This window comes from Scyliorhinus torazame, chromosome 10 (genome assembly GCF_047496885.1).
Source record: "Scyliorhinus torazame isolate Kashiwa2021f chromosome 10, sScyTor2.1, whole genome shotgun sequence".
NCBI lineage: Eukaryota > Metazoa > Chordata > Chondrichthyes > Carcharhiniformes > Scyliorhinidae > Scyliorhinus > Scyliorhinus torazame.
The window spans coordinates 31,212,251-31,235,766 of NC_092716.1; the positions used below are offsets into that span (position 1 = coordinate 31,212,251).

At 49.5% G+C, this 23,516-nt stretch overlaps 1 protein-coding gene across 1 annotated transcript in view; it reads right to left on the bottom strand.

The window, feature by feature from the left end:
• LOC140384795 (cadherin-13-like) overlaps positions 1-23,516 on the bottom strand; it is a 971,948-nt gene that overhangs the window by 236,137 nt on the left and 712,295 nt on the right. The window contains exon 6 of the mRNA XM_072466785.1: positions 7,345-7,489. Within this exon, the coding sequence (XP_072322886.1) occupies positions 7,345-7,489 (145 nt within the window). The remainder of the gene's footprint in view (positions 1-7,344; positions 7,490-23,516) is intronic.

Sequence of the window (23,516 nt, forward strand, 5' to 3'; positions counted from 1 at the left end):
GTGGCGGGGAGTGGTTGCCTTGTTAAGAGGAGGGGGGGACCACTTACTGGCTCGAGCTGGGGACTGAGACACAGCTGCAAGCCAGCTGACATGAATAAGGTGCTGGCGCCAGATTCGAGGGCCTTCAACATCGGAACACTGCTTCAAGCTTCCCACCTGCATCAAATAATCCCTTCAAGATATCCATCCCTGTTAGTGAGAGAAGGCCAAGAGGCCAACAAGGCAGGCATTGTTATGGCCAATGGAATTAAATGTTTGTTGACATGGCAGAAGGTAGGCGATCCCACAGTTCTGTGATAGATCCCTGCATGTTCTCCTCCAGGCTCATCCCTCATCCCAAGGGAGCTTCCCGGATATCTTGTTGCAATTGATGACTCTCCTGGAGAGACCCATCCGACAGGAAAATCAGTGGAAACCAGAGATTGCACTCCAATTCTTTGTCCATGAGTTCTCTGCAGCTACAGCAAGGCGAGAGTGGATGAGGAAATTGGAATCTTCCCCAGCTCCTCTTCCATCTCAGATTATAGAGAGGTACAAGTGTGCCTTGTGAATGAAGAGTGCAGAATTCCCTTCCATATCTGGGGCTCAGCTCAGGGTGCTCCTGCTGTGGACAGTGGCTCCTCAGCCCCTCTCCCAGGTGACAGCAGCACCTCAATTTGCCCTGATGACAGAAGAGGTGGAGGAGTCCCTCAGCATGCCAGAGCCATCAGGCCTCAGGCAGCCTGAGAATAGCCACTAAAGTCATCCTAGGCCAGGGACAGCAAATTCAGCAACCTCTTTCCACCTCAGCACTTGTAAAATGTTTACGTAAACACCGTGGATGCACTTGGGCTTCATGGGTAAATAGATTTTAAGGCGTTACCAGTTGTGTTTGCTTATGTTTCTATCTGCTTTTGGATGTTTTCAGGACCATAACCCACCCTAGGGCTGTTTGGGGGGGATTGTTATGTCTGTGGTCATCTTTTGGACAATCCAGAAGCTCTAACTGGCGCTGAGCAAGGAAGCCTGGTCCGTAACCGAAGTTAATGACAACAGTGGAAGTTAAATTTAGACCTTTATTGGGCTGGAAGGATGATGTAGGAAGGGTCGTCTGAATCATGTATGGATCATCACCTCCCAAGTCTCCCCTGCATCTATATTATTGCCGTATGCGCTCATCTCAAACATGAGAAAGCCCAATTGTCTCCCCTCAACTTTCAATGCCAAAATCATCGTCAGGTCTGTCGCTATCAATATTTTAGAAGTTGCTGGAAAACCAGATCAACACCGTGGCTACAGGAGCCACACAGAAACTGCAACAAGTGATTCACGTATGAGAATTGGGCTGGATTCTCTGCAGCCGCGCGCCGAAATCGCGTTTGGCGCGGGGGCAGAGAATTTACTTTTACGCCCGAAATGGGCCTGGCGTCGCTCGCCTGCGATTTACACTATGCGGCTGGGGTCCATTGCGCCCGCCCAGCAATACTCCGGTCCCGACTGGCCAGGTTCCTGACGGTGTGGTTTTCTAACCACGTCTGGCCGGTCATGACACATGCAAGGCGGCTGCAACCGCCCTGGTGGGGGGATCAAGCACGGGGGGGGGGGGGGGCCTTATGGGCATCCGGGGCAGCGATCGGGTGGGTCAGATGAAGTGGTGCAGGGCAGATAGGTGGGACATTGTTTCTTGGTCCTGGTCCGCGGTCCGAGTCCACCATGGCGCTCGGCGCGGCCGCTGGAAGCCGCCGCCGTGGGCATGCGCGGACTCGGAACAGGAAGTGCGGGGGCCCGTATCCGCAGCCAAAGCTGCGTGAATTACTCTGGGTCCCTGCCAGCCCCCTGAAGGTTAGTGAATTGCTCTATATTTTTTTCAGGAAAGTCTGGAATTAAACACCAGCGTTTTTACGCCCCATTTTTTGGAGAATCCAGCGCATTACCTGCCCAGGTGGGTACAGTCACAACAGTCATGATCAGTGAGCATTGACACTATCCACAGAGAATAGTTCACTTGGTTATTACCTTTGCCAGCAGACTAAATATCTCCCAGTGATGAAGGAGCCTCCTGCCTCAAATGGGGTCTCGGTCTTCCAACGGGAGTTGGACCAGTACGAGCTGCGAGCCACTTTCCCGTACGTGCACACCGTCACCATCTGCGGCCACGACCAGCAGGACCCCGACGCTAACCTTTCCAAATTACTCCACACCGCCACACTCCTCAACCTAACTTACAACAAGGAGAAAAGTGTGTACAGCACAAACTGATTCGCCATCCTCGGCTATGTGGTTCAGAACAGAGTTCAAGGGCCCAACCCCAATCACATGCGCCCCCTCATGGAACTCCCCCTCCCCCACCAAAAGGCCCTCAAACGATGCCTGGGGTTCTTTTCATATTACGCCCAGTGGGTCCCAAACTATGCGGACATGGCCCGCACACTCATTCAATCCACCACTTTCCCACTGACGGTCGAGGCTCACCAGGCCTTCAACCGTATCAAGGCCGACATCGCCAAGGCCGCGATGCACACGGTCGACGAGATGTTCCCCTTCCAAGTCGAGAGCGATGCATCAGACGTCGCTCTGGCAGCCACCCTCAACCAGGCAGGCAGGCCCACGGCATTCTTTTCCCGCACCCTCCATGCCTCCGAAATTCGGCACTACTCCATCGAAAAGGAGGCCCAAGCGATCGTTGAAGCTGAGCGACATTGGAGGCATTACCTGGCCGGCAGGAGATTCACTCTCTTCACTGCCCAATGGTCGGTTGCCTTCATGTTTAACAACACACAGTGGGGTAAGATCAAAAACGATAAAATCTTGAGGTGGAGGATCGAGCTCTCCACCTACAATTGTGAGATTTTGTATCGCCCCGGTAAGCTCAACGAGCCCCCCGATGCCCTGTCCCAAGGTACATGTGCCAGCGCACAAGTGGACCGACTCCAGACCCTACACAGACGATCTCTGTCACCCGGGATTCACCCGCTTTTACCATTTTATTAAGGCCCGCAATCTGCCCTACTCCATCGAGGAAGTCAGGGCTATCACCAGAGACTGCCAGGTCTGCGCGGAGTGTAAACCGCACTTCTACTGGTCAGACCATGCGTGCCTGGTGAAGGCCTCCCGCCCCTTTGAATGCCTCAGCGTGGATTTCAAAGGGCCCCTCCCCTCTACCGACCGCAACACGTACTTTCTTAATGTGGTCGACGAATATTCCAGATTCCCCTTCGTCGTCCCATGCCCCAATATGACGTCTGCCACCGTCATCAAAGCCCTCAACACCATCTTCGCTCTGTTCGGTTTCCCCGCCTACATCCACAGTGACCGGGGATCCTCATGTATGAGCAATGAGCTGCGCCAGTACCTGCCCAACAGGGGCATTGCCTCGAGCAGGACGACCAGCTACAACCCCTGGGGAGACGGGCAGGTGGAGCGGGAGAATGGGACGTTCTGGAGGGCCGTCCAGCTGGCCCTACGGTCATGAAATCTCCCGGCCTCCCGCTGGCAGGAGGTCCTCCCCAACGCACTTCACTCCATTCGATCGCTCCTGTGCACCGCGACCAACGAAACCCCCCATGAACGTCTCTTTGCCTTCCCCAGGAAGTCCACCTCCGGGGTTTCGCTCCCAACATGGCTGGCAGCTCCAGGACCCGTTCTCCTCCGCAAGCACGTGTGGCTCCACAAGGCGGACCCGTTGGTTGAGAGAGTACAGCTATTCCATGCGAACCCGCGGTATGCCTATTTAGCGTACCCCAATGGCCGCCAAGACACAGTCTCCCTCAGGGACCTGGCACCAGCTGGGTCCCCACATCGCTCCCCCCTGCCCCGGCGCCACCCTCCCCTCCCCCGGCGCACCCCACCACAGCCCCCGCTCCAGGACAATCCGTCCTCCCCTTGCTCTCACCCAGGGATGAAGAGGACTTCGACACGCTCCCGGAGTCACTGAAGACCAAGCCGACGCCTCAGTCGCTACCAGCACTGCGGCGCTCTGAATGACAGATCAAGGCGCCCGATCGTCTAAATTTGTAACCTTCTCTGTAATTTTAAAACCAATCTGTAGGTATATAGTTTGCCACCACCCCCGCTGGACTCATTTTTAACAGGGGGTGAATGTGGTAGTCACCACTGTTGTATTATATTGTATATATGGGTATTACGGTAAGGCCCCTTTACTACAGGTACGGGGGTAGATCCCTGCCTGCTGGCTCCGCCCAGGAGGCGAAGTATAAACGTGTGAGCTCTCCGAACAAATGCCATTTTGTAAGCTGCTGTAGGAGGCCACACATCTCTGCGTAATAAAACCTCGATTACATTCTACTCTCGTCCCGTCGTAATTGATAGTGCATCACCCCCCAAGGCTGCAACACATTTATAAGGCCCCCGCCCCACCGTACCTCACCTCACATGGGCACGGCCTTCCGGGGTCCGACCCCCAGCACAGGAGAAATATCAGTCTGCCACCTTAGTATTGCCACTCTGACACCCTGGCAGTGCCCCCACCAGCTGGAGCCCCCACCAGCTGGAAGTGCCAACTGGGCACAGTGCCAAGGTGTTATATGTTGGTAATATGGCAGGGCAGGCTCGCCATCTTTTTTAATTTTTACAATTAACGGGCAATTTAGCGTGGCCAATCGACCTACCCTGCACATCTTTTGGGTTGTGGGGCGAGACCCATGGAGACACGGGGAGAATGTGCAAACTCCACACGGACAGTGACCTGGGGCCGGGATCGAACCCGGGACCTCGGCGCCGTGAGGCAGCAGTGCTAACCGCCGCGCCATTGTGCCGCCCAGGCTGGTAACTTTTTAAAGATCCGACTTGATTTTCGTTCCATTGTTTATTCAGTAAGATTACTCTCCTTAAAGCCTATCTCTTTGATTCGGCTTTCAGTCACCACCTCCTAATTACCCCTTTCCTATGTTCGATGTCAATGTTTGCCTGAATAGGACATTTCCCACGTGAAAGGCACTTTGTAAATTCAGTTTGTTGCTAATGGTAATTCCACAAGCTGCTCCATCAAATTCACTTCGACTTCCTCTTGAAGTCCAACCCTCTGAAGGCCCGTAATCAGCGTGCCTATGGCAGATGAATAAAGTTGCCAAATAAAAAACAAAGACCACCACCACAAGACCTTGATGATAAAGATAGCAAAGAGAACCAGCTCCGTACGAGCAAGATATACGAAGCTGTTGAATTCCGCGCTTCAAACCATCAGCCCCAACGTCAGGGGAAATCTACCGGTCCACATAAAAAAATATTTAGTTACATTCCTGCATCAGCAATTGCTCACAATTCAAATCAGTTTTCTAGGGCTGCACATTCAATCATTTTTCATCATAACACAGGGCCCAAAATAGAAGAAATGGTTGGCGGTTGGTGCTTGGATGCTATTTGTAATTTTATTTGATGCAGCCAAGTGTGCAGCAAACAGTATCCTTCCTCTTTATCCAGCCATGGCTGTATTGACCTCTGTTAAGAATTTGAAAGGCAACAATATCCTGCAAGGTAGAATATCACCGGAAGAATAGCTTTAGAAATTAAGCAGACAAATGTAACCAAGCCTTCAACACTTCTTGTTTCATTTGGATTTTGTCGACTATCGACTTCTGTCTGCACGCTGACCAAAGAATGAGATCATCTGGGGAAATGGCTGAAGGGAATATCAGCCTAAAACACACTGGGTGAGATTGTCCCAGAAATTGGCAAAGGCCACCGGCTGGCAGGAAAGGAGTGTTGAAGCACCGAACAGAACGGCAGAGGAGTCCCGGACATCGAAGAAAAAAACGAAATAGGGTGGGTCCCACGTGGGGTGGACTCTGATTCACCCTCCTCGCCAGCAACTCAGTGACTCGAGGATCAGGCCACCATTTTTAAAAGCTGCCCCATCCTGGACCACCACCCCACACGACCGCACCGCTCCCCCTGCCATCGCACTGTCCCCTTCCATGCCCGGGTTAGTGTCCAGAAAGTGCTAGGGGGCAGTGCCCAGGCATGACTCTCTCCCCCCTCAGCGCTACATTCACCTGAGCTCCCCTTGGAGGTCTGCTGGCCAGGTCTACGCCTTGGATACCTGTCGGGTTTCACACCATTCTGCCATCAGGCGTAGGGGCCTGATAACTATGTGCTAATATGTTTATATTATGCTCCCGACATTGAATGTTTGGAAACATGCCCCGTCACTGATAGGGGGCGCAGGGACAATCATGTCATGCATTTACGTCGACGAAAAACGTGACTTCAGCTTTCTCGCAGTAATTTCTGCTATTGACACCAAGCCCATCCGATGCAAACGGAGGGAAAAACCCGGCCACTATTGTTGATAATAATAATGCACTTATGTGGTATTCCTAGATGCATTTTTAGAAGAGACTAAAATAACAGAACAGGCATAATACAATAAGAGACAGAAGTGTTTCATGTGAATATCTTGGCAATTGACCACTATTGTCACCAACAGGAATTTGTAAGTACTGGGTCTGATTTTCAAACTGAATAAGTGGCTGGGTTTTCAATGAGTTAAAATCTCGCCCATTATGTTCAGCAACAGAGAAATGGAACCAGCATTTGCAGATACAGACAGGCAGCTAGACCTCTGCAGACAATTCACTTCCACAAACTGGACAGGTTGGATTCACACATCGCGATAAACACATTATATGCAAATAACCAAAACAGAACAGGATAAAACTGCCAATTTAAAATAATGGTAGCATTTACTGTTAAATGGACAATGCACTGAGATATGCAGGCAGGTAAAGGCAGCACAATGTATTATTCTTCCCTCCATTGTTCTCCCTATCCTATCCAGAATCTGTGCGGGGTATCTCATCAAAGTCTACTCCATCCTGGGATGGTTAACATACAAGGTCTCATCTTCCCTGTTGCTGAGGTGTTGATCTCTGTATTATTGCCCGGAGTTATTAAACAGAGATGAGATGGCTGTCCCCACGGCAGAAGGAGGTTATCAGAAGAATGGTCGTACAAGTGGATGGCACAGAGGCAACAGGTGGAATTTTTCCAGCCGAGTCCCTGGTCAAGCAGCATGACCAGTTATTGGAGACCTACCCAAAGCAGTTTGCCAGCTTGTCCTCAATAGCAAAAGATAATTTGGCAAAATTATAACAAGGCAGCTTGGTATTAAGCAACAGAATTACAATTCTGCCAGTAGTCTTAAAATCAGAAAATTAAAGCCACACAAAATTAACTCATTTCACAAAGTGTTCTACGAATAAAACCCATACTGAGAATCAGGAAGGAGAACACTTGTAACCTGAAATAATACTTATGGACTCACAATGAGTATACCATCCGTCAACAAATTGAGACATCTTATGCATTCCTTGTGGAAAACAGTTTCTATCTATAAATCTGACTCACCAGTTGGCGATGATTCCAGAACATGACCCACGTATGGTCCTTCTCTGAAGAGAGGTTTGTTATCATTCTGATCGATAATAGTGATTAACAGGCTGGCCGGTCCTTCAAGGAGCTTCCCAGTGGAGTCAGTAGTTTCAACTTGCAGCTATTTGAGGTAGAGATGGATTGAGTGAGTTGAATCATCACAGTGACAGAGGCATGCGCTAATAATCTTGCACATCAGCAATTTTCTTTCAACAACCCCTGGGCTGGGTTAACAAGTTAGCCCCAGAGGAATTCCACCAGAAATAGGTTACAGTCTAAATGTTTCTTGTTCACGGAAAATCAATTCACGTTTAGATCCCATTTGGCTATTTGCAATTGACTGCAAAAATATGCTGAGAAAATACTGTGCGGAAATGGTAGGAAGACCTACTTTCAGATTGCGTCGATATTCACATCAGCCTTGGCAATAGAGGGCTATTGAATTGAAGAAAAGATAAAATGAATAAGACTCTTCCAGGAAAAGGAGATCACTTGGCCTTCCTGCTATTTGACTGTTATTTGAATGAGTTATCCAATTAGACCCTCCCACTCTTTCTCCATGGAACTGCACTTATTTTCCTTTACCAATATATATCCAATTCCCTTTTGAAAGCTATTACATAATCACAGAATCTTTACAGTGCAGAAGGAGGCCAGTTGGCCCATCAAATCTGCACTGGCTCTCTGAAAGTACATTCTACCCATCCCCACAACTTTGCTCATTCTTTCTTTTCAGATAGCAATCCAACTTCCCTAGTGAAGTTCCTCACTATCTGCCCTGTTAATACATCTTGAATACCTCTATCAAGTCTCTTCTCAGCTTTCATTTGTCCAACAAAAACAGTCCCAACCTCTCCAGTCTATCCCATGGCTGCAGTTGTTATCCACAGAATCATTCTGGTGAATCTCCTCTGTATTTTCTCCAATGCTTTCACATCCTTCCTCAAGTATCGTGTCCAGGACAGGATGCAGTGCCGCAGATGAGGCCTGACTAGTGTCTTATGCAAGTTCAATATGACCACCTTGCTCTTGTACTCAATGACCCAGTTCATAAAGTAAGAAGTCTTACAACACCAGGTTAAAGTCTAACGGGTTTGTTTCGAATCACTAACTTTCGGAGTGCAGCTCCTTCATCAGGTGAGTGAAGAGGTGGGTTCCACAACCACATATTTAGACAAAGTCAATGATGCAAGATGATACGTTGAATGCGAGTCTTTGCAGGTAATTAAGTCTAATTAAGACGGAGCGACTGGAGAGAGGGATAATCACATTTTAAAGAGGTGTGAATTGTCTCAAGCCAGGACAGTTGGTTGGATTTTGCAAGCCCAAGCCAGATGGTGGGGGATGAATGTAATGAGACATGAATCCAAGGTCTGGGTTGAGGCCGTACTCATACGTGATACTCATTGGCTATCAGTTTCTGCTCGGTGACTCTGCGTTGTCACGCACCCTGAAGGCCTCTTTGGAGAACGTGTGCCCGAAGATCAGAGGCTGAATACCCTTGACTGCTGAAGTGTTCCCCGACTGGAAGGGACCATTCCTGCCTGGTGATTATCCAAGTGCCAGTTAATAAAGCCTATATGCTTCATTTACACAGAAGTCCCTCTGTTCCTAAACTTTCTTTCGAGTTTTCCCCTTTATTTTCCACTTTCTCTTAATATTCTTCCTACCAAAATGAATCACCTCACACTTCTCTGCATTGAACTTCATCTGCCACTTATCTGCCCAATCCATTTATATATATATATATATATATATATGTCCTTTCGAAGTTCAAGACTATCCTCATCTCGGTTGATAACATTTCCAATTGTATCATCTGAAAATATTGAAATCATGTGCTAATCTTCGTCCAACCTGAAAAATAATTATTTATCATTACTCTCAGTGTCCTGTCACTCAGCCAATTTCTTATCCAAGTGCCTAATTTCTCTTTTATTCCATGACCTAGAATTTTGCTCACAAGTCTGTTGTGTGAAAATCCATTTACATCACATCAGCAACATTGCCCTGGTCAACCTTCTCTGTTACCTCCTCAAGAAACTCCAACATGATAATGAAGCATGATTTGTCCAGATCGCTCCGCGCCCCCCCCCCCAGGACCCCGGAGCCCGCCCATGCCGTCTTGTCCCGCCGGTAAGAGAGGTGGTTTAATCCACACCGGCAGGACAGGCATCCTAGCAGCGGGACTTCGACCCATCTGGGCCGGAGAATCGCGGGGGGGGGCCGCCAACCGGTGCGGCGCGATTCCCGCCCCCCGCCGAATCTCCGGTGCCGGAGAATTCGGCAACCGGCGGGAGCGGGATTCACGCCAGCCCCCGGCAGGGGGTCGGAGAATCTCGCCCCAGAAGTTTCCCGAGCACTGAAGTGAAACTGACTTGATCCTTGAAACCCTTTTTAAACAACGGTGTAACATTCACAATTCTCCCGTCCTCAGGCACTATCATGTTGAAGGAATACTAGATGATTATCATTATCACTTCCACAAGTTCCACTTCTACTTCCCTCAGTAGTCTTGGATGCATCTCAGCCTGTCCTGGTAATTGACCTATAAGTAAAGATATTCTTTCTAACATCTCCTGCTGCTTAGCTGTAATTCTTTTACTTTAACAGTTACTTTCTCTCTCACACTGACCTGGTTAGCATCTTCTGCCTTTATAATGAGAGATGCAAATCATTCGTTTCATACCTCCACTATTTCTCCTGTCTCCACGTGCAAGTCCCCTTTTTAATCCCCAATCAGCTGTACTTGTTCTTTTGCCACCCGTATATTATTTAAATGCTTACAGAAGACCTTGGGATTCCCTTTTAAGTTAGCTGCCAGTCCCTTTTCATGCTCTCTCTAGTATTTCACGTCTCTTCTGGTCCTTCTCTATTCAGCCCGATTCTCCATTGTATTTTCTACCTCATATCTGAACTGCTTCCTTTTCACCTTCACCTCCACCTTTCTCATTCTACAGGGTGTTATGGATTTATATGTCGTACTTTTCCCCTTCAAGGGGCTATGCCTTGATATTGAAAGATTCCCTCCTGTTTATTTCCTTTGTTCCCATTTCTTTTATTTTATTATTTTTGTCCGTTGTCCCATAATTGTAATGTGCCTTTCAGCAGAGGACTCAAGCTGAAGCAGTATGCTAGTCAGGACGGTGCGTTCCAGGTTTTGTATTTTGCAGAGGGGAATGTAGACTTGGCGGCGGCAAGTGAATCTTAAGAACCGGTTTTGGAGGAACTTGGATCGCTTGGCTCATTGTCACCCTACCTAGGCTCAATCCCCACCCTCCCACCCTATCCCTGTAACCCCATAACTCCATAATTTTGGACACTAAGGGGCAATCCACCTAACCTGTACATCTTTGGACTGTGAGAGCTTTTGATTTTAAACCAGAGCACCCGGAGGAAACCTACGCAGACATGGGGAGAATGTGCAAACTTCTCACAGTCACCGAAGGCCGGAATTGAACCTGGATCCCTGGCACTGTGAGGGAGCAGTGCTAACGATTGTTCTAAAACCAGTGAGTACCTGGCACATATTTACTATAAACTTGAAATGATCTTGAATCTGTAGAGAAAGTAGACAACCTTGCCAAAAAATACCATCTCAAACCTAGAAGGAAGAAGTACCGTAACAACAATGAGCTTCAGAAATACACTAACTGGAAGCCATATCGGTGCATCAAAGATCCTTTATCCTTTTATTTTTATCATTATTTTCATCTCTATATATTATATATATAACTATTTATATATATAGATGGGTGAGTTAGAAAGAGGGGATTGGGAATTAGATAGTAATTGACTAGTTATATTGTCTGTTTAATACTAATTACTGTTAAATAATGGATGGTTATCTGTGTTAAAAATTACAAACCTGGTGGCTCTACTTAATCGGGATCAAGCCAGAGACACCAGGATATTTAAGTAACTTAAATTTCACCAGTGTTGCGAACCCGGGTCAAGTGGGGCTGGAATTGACTGTGCACCAGCCCACGGTGTTGTGACAACATTGCCCACAATACTTTTCCTTTAAATGTGGTCCATTATTCAGCCACTGTCTTTTCTGTCAACATTCGATTCCAATTGACTTGACTCAGATGAATTCTCATTCCATCGAAGTTGGTTTTCCCCAATTACTTACCCTGGTTCTGGATTGTTCCTTGTCCTTTTCCATGGTCAACTTAAGCCTTGTGATACAATGGCCACTGTCCCCTAAATGCTACCCCACGGACTCTCCCATTGAATCGTCTGCCACCCCCACCCCCTTTCTGGACAGAGATAGACCTCAATATCGCTATTGGTTATGCATGCAATCAAAGAAAACTCCATGGAAGCACAGTGGTTAGCACGATTGCTTCACAGTGCCAGGGTCCCAGGTTCGAATCCTAGCTTGGGTCACGGCCTGTGCAGAGTTTGTACGTTCTCCCCATGTCTGTGTGCGTTTCCTCCGAGAGCTCCGGTTTCCTCCCACAAGTCCCGAAAGACGTGATGTTAGGTTATTATTATGAATGCAGACAAAGTACTTGACACATTCACATATCCATTCATGAGAGTCTCAAACCATATAAATACCTCTGTTAAATGAGCAGACAGTCTGTCATACAAAGCCAGTAAGTCTCTGTCCATTAATTCTGTCAACAATAATTCCCACATCCTAAAGTATAGCCAAGTCTTTCTGAGCCTTGTGAATTACCAGACAGTCCACTGCTTTTATTTTTCTCGTACTGTCGATTTGAATGTAACATTCTCGGTCGATAGCATTCTCAGTTCAAATTCAGAAAATTATGGGTTCAAGCCTCAGTCAAGGATGTCAGATCATAACCTTTACGGAATCTGAAATACTCCGGGAGCGCTGCATTGTCAGGCGTGCAGGACTTCGCATCGAACATTATACAGAGGGTCTCTGCATTTTATTGGATGAGAGGAATATCAGGGGACTATTCGACAAACAACAAAGGCTGCTCCAAGTTAAGGGACGTTGGGTTCCTCCCTCAGTCAATATGACCAATAAAGGGGCAGAAAATGATCTGGGCTGATTAATGGGCTCCAACACAACACTGGGCGGGATTCTCCGACCCTCCACGCCCGAACCGCGCCCGGCGCGGGGGCGGAGAATAGGTGTACATGCCGGAAATGCGGCGAGACAGTGCTTCCACGATTCTTCGCGGACCCGCCAGTCGCGGGTGAGCTGTCGACGCGGTGCCGGTCCGGGGGGGGCGTTGAAAGCGGCCCCCACGGCGATTCTCTGCGCTCGGCGGGCCAAGTGCCCGCTGAGTTCGGCCGAATTCGGCCGGCGTGATTCACATGTGGTCCCACCCAGTGGGACCTCGGTGTTCTGGCTGCGGGGGCCGTCCTGGTGGGGGGGGGGGGGGGGGAGCAGGGGGATCTGACTCCGGGGGGTGCCCCCACAGTGGCCAGGCCCGTGATCGGGGGCTACCAAATGGCGGGTGGGCACATTCCGGGGCGAGGGCTTATGTTCCTCTGCGCCGGGCTCCTGTAAGGCTCCACCATGTTGCGCTTGGGCCGGCACAGAGACGGCCAGCATGCACATGTTGCCGACCCGCGCCGGGCGGCGTGCACATGTGCAGATCCGCGCCGGCCGTGCAGGGCCGCCTTTCGGTGCCAGAGCAGCGCGCAGATCTCCGGCGCCATGTTAGCCCCTTGAACAGCAGTGCGTAGGAGGCCTGTTGACGCCGGCGTACACCACTCCGGTGTTTACGCCAGCGTCAACACTTGGCAGGGATTTCGGAGAATCCCGGCCACTGTGTCAGTATGTGACTTGATCAGTTTATTGTGACGGGGCAGTGCTGGTGCACGGTCATGTTAATCACCTTGCCAGCGGTGGTCCAAAGGGGTGTTTTAGAAGGGAAGTTTGAACAATGGGTTGGGGGGGGGGGGGGGCGGGGTGGATAAACAGGTTGGGGGGCAGGGGGTTGGTGGGGAGGTAGAAATGCCAGTGTTGTGAGACTGAAGAACACTCCTTCTCTCCCTGGCTCCACAGGAAAGATAGCCTTTCTTTTCAATCTTCATTTTCAAAACTGTATCTTTTGTCAGTGGTTGGTGACAAACTTTGAACCGAGTCGGCCCAGCATCTGCCCACCTCATTGGAAACAAGTTGTCCTGACGGGTTATTCAACAGGCAGTGGGTCCATAATTAACATTTACATCGAGTTTGACACCTGTTTTAGGCAGTGCCTAGCATTGAGAAAAAGGGGCCTGGCAAATTTAATAGTGGTCCAAATGTATATGCAGACTGGACACAGATTATCCCACTGTTCGATTTCACAGCACTGAGCCGGTTTTTACATCCAAAAAGCAGATGCTGGCATGTCAATGTCACCCTGTATTCTTTAATCACAGTTACTGTTTGTGGGACCTTGCCATGGTGCTGATATTTAGCAGTGATCATACTTCAAAAAGTTAAATAAATGGTTCTGAAGAATTTTGGAATGTCCTCAAGTGAAGATAAGGTACAATACAAAGGCTCTCTCTCTATTCTTTATCCACAGAGTAGAAAATCAAACCCTACGCTTAAATTGGATATGTTGAATAGAAAAAGTTGCTGTTTTATCAAGCAAAACTATCAAAGCAGACTAAAAGTTAATTTCTAACATCGTAAATGTATTTTTTTTTGTCCAGCAGAATATTGGCTCTGTGGTATTCTATGATATTTCCATCCCTTTGTTGTAAGAATTATTCATTGAGCCTTTAAAGCAACTTATTTTCTGACACAGATATGAGCTGTTTGAAAGTTGGAAAGAATATTGAGCATTCAAAGGTTAAAATTATAACAATATCATTTTCTAGAACCTCAAAATCATTTCTTTTAAGATAGAAAAGGATCTTCTTTGAGCTTAACTTTCTCTCGGGGATGTTACCAGTAATTTGACTTGACTTTTGCCGTGAAATAGATCATTATTAATTATTTGGAATTGTCTTTTTGGAGTTAAAAATAACTATTACCATACTGTAACTATCTTTCACTACATATTTGACGAACTTTGCTGCAATGTTAATGGGGGAATAAAATCAGATACTAATAATGACCTCCAGAGCATTTAATAGAGATTGTATCAGAGCGGAGCTGGGGCCAATTAAATATGAATAACTCTGAATATGATTGTTATGCATATGATCCATTGGCTGAGATTTTCTGCACCACCTCCCCCCACCACCACCACCCTCCTATCACTCTCCCAACAGACTGGAGGTAAATGGAGCAGGCAGAGTACAGGGTGGTGTATCCTGCAGTGCCCTTTCCATTGGACCCAACACCACCCTCCCCTCCGCCCAACCCCCAATCTGCCCACCACACCACCCTTTGGTCATTGACAAGATTTTAGAATCAATTATTCAGGATGCGATTGTGGCCTTTGTTTTAAGTGTATGGTGAAATAGAATTGAGTCATCAAGTGAAGACCATGCCTGACCAATCTTTTAGAATTATTTGAGGCAGTAATGAGGAAGGCATCTCCACATCATGGTAATGAGGAAGTTAGACAAAGGAGAACCAGTGGACGTGATCTATTTGGATTTCCAGAAGGCCTTTGACAAAGTGCCATGCAGGAGGCTGCTAAATAAGATAAGAGCCCATGGTGTTAGCGGCAAGGTATTGGCATGGATAGAGGATTGGCTGACTGGCAGAAGGCAGAGAGTGAGGATAAAGGATCTTTTTCAGGATGGCAGCCGGTAATTAGTGGTGTTCCGCAGGGGTCAGTGTTGAATATATTAATGACCTGGAAGAAGGAACTGAGGGCGCTGTTGCTAAGTTTGCAGATGATACAAAAATATGTAGAGGGACAAACAGTGTTGAGGAAATGGGGAGGCAGAAGGACTTGGACAGGCTCGGAGAGTGGGCAAAGAAGTGGCGGATGTAATACAATGTGGAAAATGTGCGGTTAAGAACTTTGCTAGGAAGAAGAGGCGTAGACTATTTTCTAAATGAGGAAAAGGGAAATCAGATGCACAAAGGGACTTAGGCGTCCTAATTCAGGATTCTCTCAAGGTTAACATGCAGGTTCAGTACAGTGTTGGATCCAGCACTGGACCGCTCCAAATCAAGGACTGGAAAGAGGCCGGCGGCGGCCAAGGTGCTTAGGGGGTTTATGGATCAGATGGGGGGAGTGGACCCATGGCGGTTTGCAAGGCCGCGGGCCAGGGAATTTTCTTTTTTCTCCCATGTGCACAAAGCCTACTCCCGGATAGAATTTTTTGTTCTGGGCAGGGCGCTCATCCCGAGGGTGGAGGGGACGGAGTATTCGGCCATAGCCGTTTCGGACCACGCCCTGCACTGGGTGGAACTGGAGCTGGGAGAGGAGAGGGACCAACGCCCGCTGTGGGATGTGGGACTGCTGGCGGATGAGGTGGTGGTGGGAAGGTGAGGGGGTGTATCGAAAGGTACTTGGAGGCCAACGACAACGGGGAGGTGCGGGTGGGGGTGGTATGGGAGGCGTTGAAGGCGGTGATCCGGGGAGAGCTAATATCCATCAGGGCTCATAGGGAGAAGACAGAGGGCATGGAAAGGGAGAGGTTAGTGGGAGAGATTTTGAGAGTGGACAGGAGATATGCAGAGGCCCCGGAGGAAAGATTACTTGGGGAAAGACGACGGCTCCAGGCGGAGTTTGACCTGTTGACCACAGGGAAGGCGGAGGCACAGTGGAGGAAGGCGCAGGGGGCAAGGTGATGGGGAAAAGGCTAGTCGGATGCTGGCACACCAGCTCCGTAAGAAGATGGCAGCGAGGGAAATAGGGGGAATCAAAGATGGAAGGGGAGCCACGGTTCGGAGTGCGACGAAAATAAACAAGGTATTTAAGGCCTTCTATGAAAAGCTGTACAGATCCCAGCCCCCAGCGGGGGAAGAGGGGATGAGACGATTCCTAGACCAACTGAGATTCCCGAGCTGGAGGAGCAAGGGGTGGCTGGTTTGGGGGCACCAATTGGGTTGGAGGAGCTGAGCAAGGGCCTGGGGAGTATGCAGGCGGGGAAGGCCCCGGGACCAGACGTGTTCCCGGTGGAGTTCTACAGGAAGTACTTAGACCTGTTGGCCCCGCTACTAGTGAGGATCTTTAATGAGGCAAGAGAGGAGGGGACCCTGCCCCCGACAATGTCGGAAGCGACAATTTCTTTGATCCTAAAGCGGGACAAGGACCCACTGCAATGTGGATCGTACAGGCCGATCTCGCTCCTCAATGTGGATGCTAAGTTGCTGGCAAAAGTGCTGGCCACGAGGATCGAGGACTGTGTCCCGGGGGTGATCCACGAGGACCAGATGGGATTCGTAAAGGGCAGGCAATTAAACACCACCGTGCAGCGGCTCTTAAACATGATGATGATGCCATCGGAGGAGGGAGAGGCGGAGATAGTGGCAGCTATGGACGCGGAGAAGGCCTTTACCGAGTAGAGTGGGAGTACCTCTGGGAGGTGCCGCGTAGGTTTGGGTTCGGGGGAGGGTTTATCAGTTGGGTTAAGCTCCTTTACAGAGCCCCGGTGGTGAGCATAGTGACGAACCGGCGGAGGTCTGAGTACTTTCGACTGTACCGAGGGACGAGTGCCCCCTGTTGTTTGCATTGGCGATCGAACCATTGGCCATGTCATTGAGGGAGTCTAATTAATGGAGGGGGGGGGTGGTCCGAGGGGGAGAAGAGCATCGGGTGTTGCTCCATGCGGATGACCTGTTGCTGTACGTGGCGGATCCAATGGAGGGGATGGTGGAGGTCATGCAGACTCTAAGGGAGTTTGGGGAGTTTTCGGGCTATAAGCTCAATATAGGGAAGAGTGAGCTCTTTGTATTACAGGCGGGGGACCAAGAAAGAGGGATAGGGGACCTACCGCTGAGGAGGGGGGAGGGGAGCTTTCGGTATCTGGGGACCCTACATAAACTGAATCTGACGAGGTTGGTGGAGCAAATGGAGGAGGGCTTCAAAAGATGGGACATGTTACCGCTCTCATTGGCGGGTAGAGTGCAGTCGGTCAAAATGGTGGTCCTTCCGAGGTTTCTGTTTGTGTTTCAGTGCCTTCCCATCGTGATCACCAAGGCCTTTTTTAAGAGAGTAGGTAAGAGTATTATGGGGTTTGTGTGGGCGAATAAGACCCCGAGGGTAAGGAGAGGGTTCCTGGAGCGCATTAGGGACCGAGGAGGGTTGGCATTGCCAAACCTGGGGAGCTACTACTGGGCAGCAAATGTGGCGATGATCCGCAAGTGAGTTATGGAGGGAGAGGGGGCGGCATGGAAGAGGATGGAGATGGCGTCCTGTGAAGGAACGAGCCTGGGGGCGTTGGTGACGGCACTGCTGCCGCTCTCGCCGTCAAAGTATACCACGAGCACGGTGGTGGCGGCAACGCTAAGGATCTGGGGCCAGTGCAGACGGCACAGGGGTGCAATGCGAGCATCGGTGTGGTCCCCGATCAGGGGTAACCACCGGTTTGTCCCGGGGAAGATGGACGGGGGGTTCCAGAGCTGGCATCGGGCGGGGATTAGAAGAATGGGGGACCTGTTCATTGACGGGACGTTTGCGAGCCTAGGGGCACTGAAGGAGAAGTTCGAGTTACCCCCGGGAAATGCCTTTAGATATATGCAGGTGAGGGCTTTTGTGAGGCGGCAGGTGAGGGAATTCCCGTTGCTCCCGGCACAAGAAATTCAAGACAGGGTGTATGGGTCGGGGAGGGCAAGGTGTCGGCAATACACCAGGAGATGAAAGAAGAGGGGGAAGCGCTGGTAGAAGAGTTGAAGGGTAAATGGGAGGAGGAGCTCGGGGAGGAGATCGAGGAAGGTCTGTGGGCTGATGCCCTAGGTAGGGTTAATTCCTCCTCCTCGTGTGCCAGGCTCAGCCTGATACAATTTAAGGTGGTTCACAGAGCTCACTTGACGGGGGCGAGGTTGAGCAGGTTCTTTGGGGTAGAGGACAGATGTGGAAGGTGCTCAGGGAGCCCGCGAACCATGTCCATATGTTTTGGTCATGCCCGGCACTGGAGGGGTTCTGGAGAGGACTGGTGGGAGCAATATCTCAGGTGGTGAAAGTCCGGGTCAAGCCAAGCTGGGGGCTAGCAATATTTGGAGTAGTGGACGAGCCGGGAGTGCAGGAGGCGAAAGAGGCCGGCATTCTGGCCTTTGCGTCCCTAGTAGCCCGGCGAAGGATCTTGCTAATGTGGAAGGAGGCAAAGCCCCCCAGCCTGGAGGCCTGGATAAACGATATGGCTGGGTTCATAAAGCTGGAGAGGATTAAGTTTGCCTTGAGAGGGTCTGCGCAGGGGTTCTACAGGCGGTGGCAACCGTTCCTAGACTATCTCGCGGAGCGTTAGAGGAAGGTCGGTCAGCAGCAGCAGCAACCTGGGGGGGGGGGGGGGGGGGGGCGGACGGGACGTCCTGGGAGGGGGGGGGGGGGAATGGGGGACTGCCTGGGAGGGTGGATGAGCAAGAGATAACATGAAGGATTGGGGTAACTGGCACGTACGGGAGAGAGCCAGTGTACAAAGCTATGTAAACATATCATTTTGCCATGTATATATCTTGCTCTGTGCGATTTCTCGTTATTTTGTTACGGGGTGGGGGGGGGGGGGGTTATTGTTTGTAAGGGAAAAAGATTGTGTTAAAAAACTTTAATAAATATATATATATTTTAAAAACTTGCAGGTTCAGTTGGCAGTTAGGAAAGCAAATGCAATATTGGCATTTATTTCGAGAGGGCAAGAATACAAGAGCAGGGATGTATTGCTGAGGTTGTACAAGGCTCTGGCCAAAGCCCTTTTGGAATAATTTGAGCAGTTTTGGGCCCTGTATCTAAGGAAGGATGTGCTGGCCTTAGAGTGCAAGGTCCAGAGGAGATTCACAAGAATGATTCCGGGAATGAAGGGCTGGTCATTTGAGGAGCAGGTGAGAACTCTGGGTCTGCACTCAATGGAGTTTAGAAGGATGGGGGAGGGGCGAATCTGACTGAAACTCACAGTCCTTCTGCATATTGAAGTCCCCCAGGATTAATAATAATAATGCTTATTATTGTCACAAGTAGGCTTACATTAACACTGCAATGAAGTTACTGTGAAAATCCCTGAGTGCCACATTCTGACGCCTGTTCGGGTACACTGATAGAGAATTAAGAATGTCCACTTCACCTAGCAAGCATGTCTTTCGGGACTTCTGGGAGGAAACCGGAGCACCCGGAAGAAACCCACGCAGACACGGGGAGAACAATTATTGTAATATTGCCTTTCTTACATGTCTTTTCTATCTCCTGATTTATTTTCAGCCTCACATCCTGACTACCGCTGGGGGGCCTGCACGTAACTCCCAACGGGGTCTTTTTTCCTTTTCAATTCCTCAACTCTCCCAAGACTGATTCTATGCCTTCCAATCCTATATTGCTTCTTGCCATCAATTTAATTGAATTTCTTACAAACAAGGCAAGCCCACCTCCTCTGTTTATCTGCCTATCCTTTCGATAGGACACATATCCGTGGCCCTTTAGATCCCAGCCCTGATCCCCTTGCCGCCACGTCTCTGTGATGCCCACAACATCGTACCCACCAATTTCAACGAGCGCCACAAGCTTTATTTTAAAAATAATTTCATTCTTGGAATGCTGGGCCAGCATTTGTTGCCCATCCCTAATTGCCCTTGAACTGAGTGGTCATTTCAGTGGGGGCAGTGAAGAATTCACAACATTGCTGTGTGGGTCTGGAGTCACATGTAGGCCAGACCAGGTAAGGACGGCAGATTTCCTTCCCTGAAAGATAATAGTGAACCAGATGGGGTTTTATGGTCATCATTAGACTTTTAATTCTAGACTTTCATTGAATTCAAATTTCACCGTCTGCCATGATAGGATTCGAACCCGGGACCCTAGAGCATTACCCTGGGTCTCTGAATTACTCGTCCAATGACAATACCACTACGCCATTGCCTCCTTCTCATTTACTATGTTTCGTCTACTGTGCACACTTAAGTACAGCACCCTCAGTTTTGCATTGACCACACCCCTTCTCATAATTGTCCCCTTGTCTTCTGCGCCTGAAGTTAGATTCCTGCCGCTTTCCATACTCTATTCTATTTGGTGTTCTTTCCGCTCTTTCAGTGTAAGAGACAGCACGGAGAGAAGCAGACGTGGCCAGTTAAAAGGGCAGGACATATGAGAGCAACTTCAGTGCCTGAAACAGTGCGAGAGAAGCAGATCCGGCCAGAACAGAGAGAGGCAGATCCGACAGTTAAGAGAGCGGGAAAAGGGAGAGCAGCTTCAGTTCCAGAAACAGTGGGGAAAGAGACAAACCTGGCTGTAATATTCTTGTCAGGTGGCCTGATTTATTTTGCAAGAACACTTGTTGCTAAAGCTGCAAACAATTTATTGACTTTAACTATGGGTCAACTCTATACAAAACAACAGATGAATAACAGTATGAACATGCATAAGCAACCTCTCTCTTCCAGTTCCCAAGTCAGTCTGAGGTCACCTGACTCTTCACATTCACTTATATACTAATGGGACTCCTAGTGGTCAGTCGGTGAATTACGACACAACCATATCACTATACAGGCCAGTTAAAAGAGCGAGAAAAGTGAGAGCAGCTTCAGGGCCAGAAACAGTGTGGAGAAGTTGCTGGGCGGGGGGGGCGGGGGGGGGGATTGCAGGGAGGCAATCGAGTGGTGAAGATCAAGGAGAAATCAGAAGCGGAGTTGGGAGGGGAGATCAATTGGGGAGTATGGAGTGAGGCACTGCGTAGAGTAAACTAGACCTCCTCCTGTGCAAGGATGAGCCTGATATAGTTTATGGTGATGCACAGGGTGCATATGACTTGGGCGAGAATGAGTGGGTTCTTCCAGGGGGTAGCAGATGAGTGTGAGAGATGTGGGCGGGGGGCCAGCGAATCATGCGCACATGTTTTGGGGTTGGAAAAATTGGGAAGATTTTGGGCGGGAATGTTCGTGGTCTTAGCTAGGATCGTGGAGGAGGAGGTGGACCCGGACCCTTTGGTGGTGATATTTGGGGTTTCAGAGAAGCCAGCGCTCATGGAGAGGAGGAAGGCCAATGTCGTAGCCTTCGCCTCTCTGAATGCACGGTGGCAAATTTTACTGGAGTGGCAGTCGGCATCGCCACCGGGGGTAGCAGCTTGGTTGGGTTACCTGTACGACTTCCTGCGGTTGGAGAAGATAAAATATGAGTTAAGGGCTCTAGGAGGGGTTTGGGAAAAGGTGGGGGATGTTTGTAACCGTCTTTGAGAAGCTGTTCGTCGCAGAGGGGTGAGAGGGAGTGGGAGGGGGAGGTGGGGGGGGTGGAAAAGGGGAAAAATTTGATCAGACTGTATAGTTGATTGCTGGGATGTCTGTTTCCTGGGGTGTTTATGTGTTGTGAACTGTTTTAATACATGTTTGTAATAAAATACATTTTAAAAAAAAGAAACAGTGTGGAGAGTAGCGGGACTGGCCAGTTAAAAGAGTTGAAAAGGGAGAGCAGCTCGGTTTGACAAAAAAAATCCAGTGAAATCACAGGAAAGTGGTAAGGTGATTGGTTGGTGAATAACTGATATGAAGGACTGTGTCTAAATAGCTGAAACTTAAGTAACCGAAAAAGTCAACAGTTAGGGAATGATGTTTGAAGGAAAATGGAGATGTGTGGTGCAATTCTCCGTAATCGGCGCGATGTCCGCCGACCGGCGCCAAAAGCGGCGCAAATCAGTCCAGCATTGCGCCGCCCCAAAGGTGCGGAATCCTCCGCATCGTGAGGGGCCGAGCCCTAACCTTGAGGGGCTAGGCCCGTGCCGGACTGATTTCCGCCCCGCCAGCTGGCGGGAAAGGCCTTTGGTGCCCCGCCAGCTGGCGCGAAACTGACTTTGCCAGGCGGCACATGCGCAGGAGCGTTAGCGGCCGCTCACGGCATCCCCGCGCATGCGCAGTGGAGGGGGTCTCTTCCGCCTCCGCCATGGTGGAGACCGTGGCGAAGGCGGAAGGAAAAGAGTGCCCCCACGGCACAGGCCCGCCCGCGGATCGGTGGGCCCCAATCGCGGGCCAGGCCACCGTGGGGGCACCCCCCGGGGCCAGATCACCCCGCGCCCCCCCCAGGACCCCGGAGCCCGCCCGCGCCGCCTTGTCCCGCCGGTAAGAGAGGTGGTTTAATCCACGCCGGCGGGACAGGCATTCCAGCAGCGGGACTTCGGCCCATCCGGTCCGGAGAATCCCCGGGGGGGGGCCGCCAACCAGCGCGGCGCGATTCCCGCCCCCGCCGAATAGCCGGTGCCGGAGAATTCGGCAACCGGCGGGGGCGGGATTCATGCCAGCCCCCGGCGATTCTCCGACCCGGCGGGAGGTCGGAGAATCTCGCCCGTGAATCTCAATGCAGAACCAGGAAAGCAAAACAGATGATTGGGTGAGTACATTTATATCATCGATAGGTTGGGTGAATCAAATTAGTCACAGTACAATAGAGGAGAAATTGCTGGGGTGGAGACAGGATGGTTTTCTGGACCAATCCACTGAGGAACTAACAAGGGAAGAGGCCATCTTGGACTGGGTGTTGTGCAATGAGAAAGAATCAGTTGGCAATCGAGTTGTGATGAGTGACCATAATATGATAAAATCAAGGTGGATAGTGAGGTAGTTGATTCTGAGACCAGGGTCCTGATCCTCAATAAAGGTAACTATGATGGTATTGAGGCATGAGTTGATATGATGGACAGGGAATATTACTGAAAGGAAGGACCATGGACAAGACAATGACAGGCATTCAACGAACGGATAGGTGAATTCCAAACACTAGATTGCTATTTGGCACAAGAATAGAAAGGGAACTGCGCCCAAACCTTGGCTTACAAGGGAAATTAGAAATAGTATTACATTCAACGATGAGGCATACAAATTAGTAAAAAAAAGCAAAAAAAAGCAATAGACCTGAAGATTGGGAACAGTTTAAAATTTAGCAAAGGTGGACCAAGGGATTGATTAAGAAAGGGAATATACAATATAAAAGTAAGCTAGCAGGAAATATAAAACCTGACAGTAGAAGTTTCTATAGGTATGTAAAGAGAAAAAGATTGATAAAAACTAATGTAGGCCCCTTACAGTCAGGAGGATCCAGTTTGTTGTGGTCCATGTTGGCACCAGCAACATTAGCAAGAGTAGGCAAGAGGTTCTGTTTGGGGAATATCAGGAATTCGGAACAAAATTTTAAAAA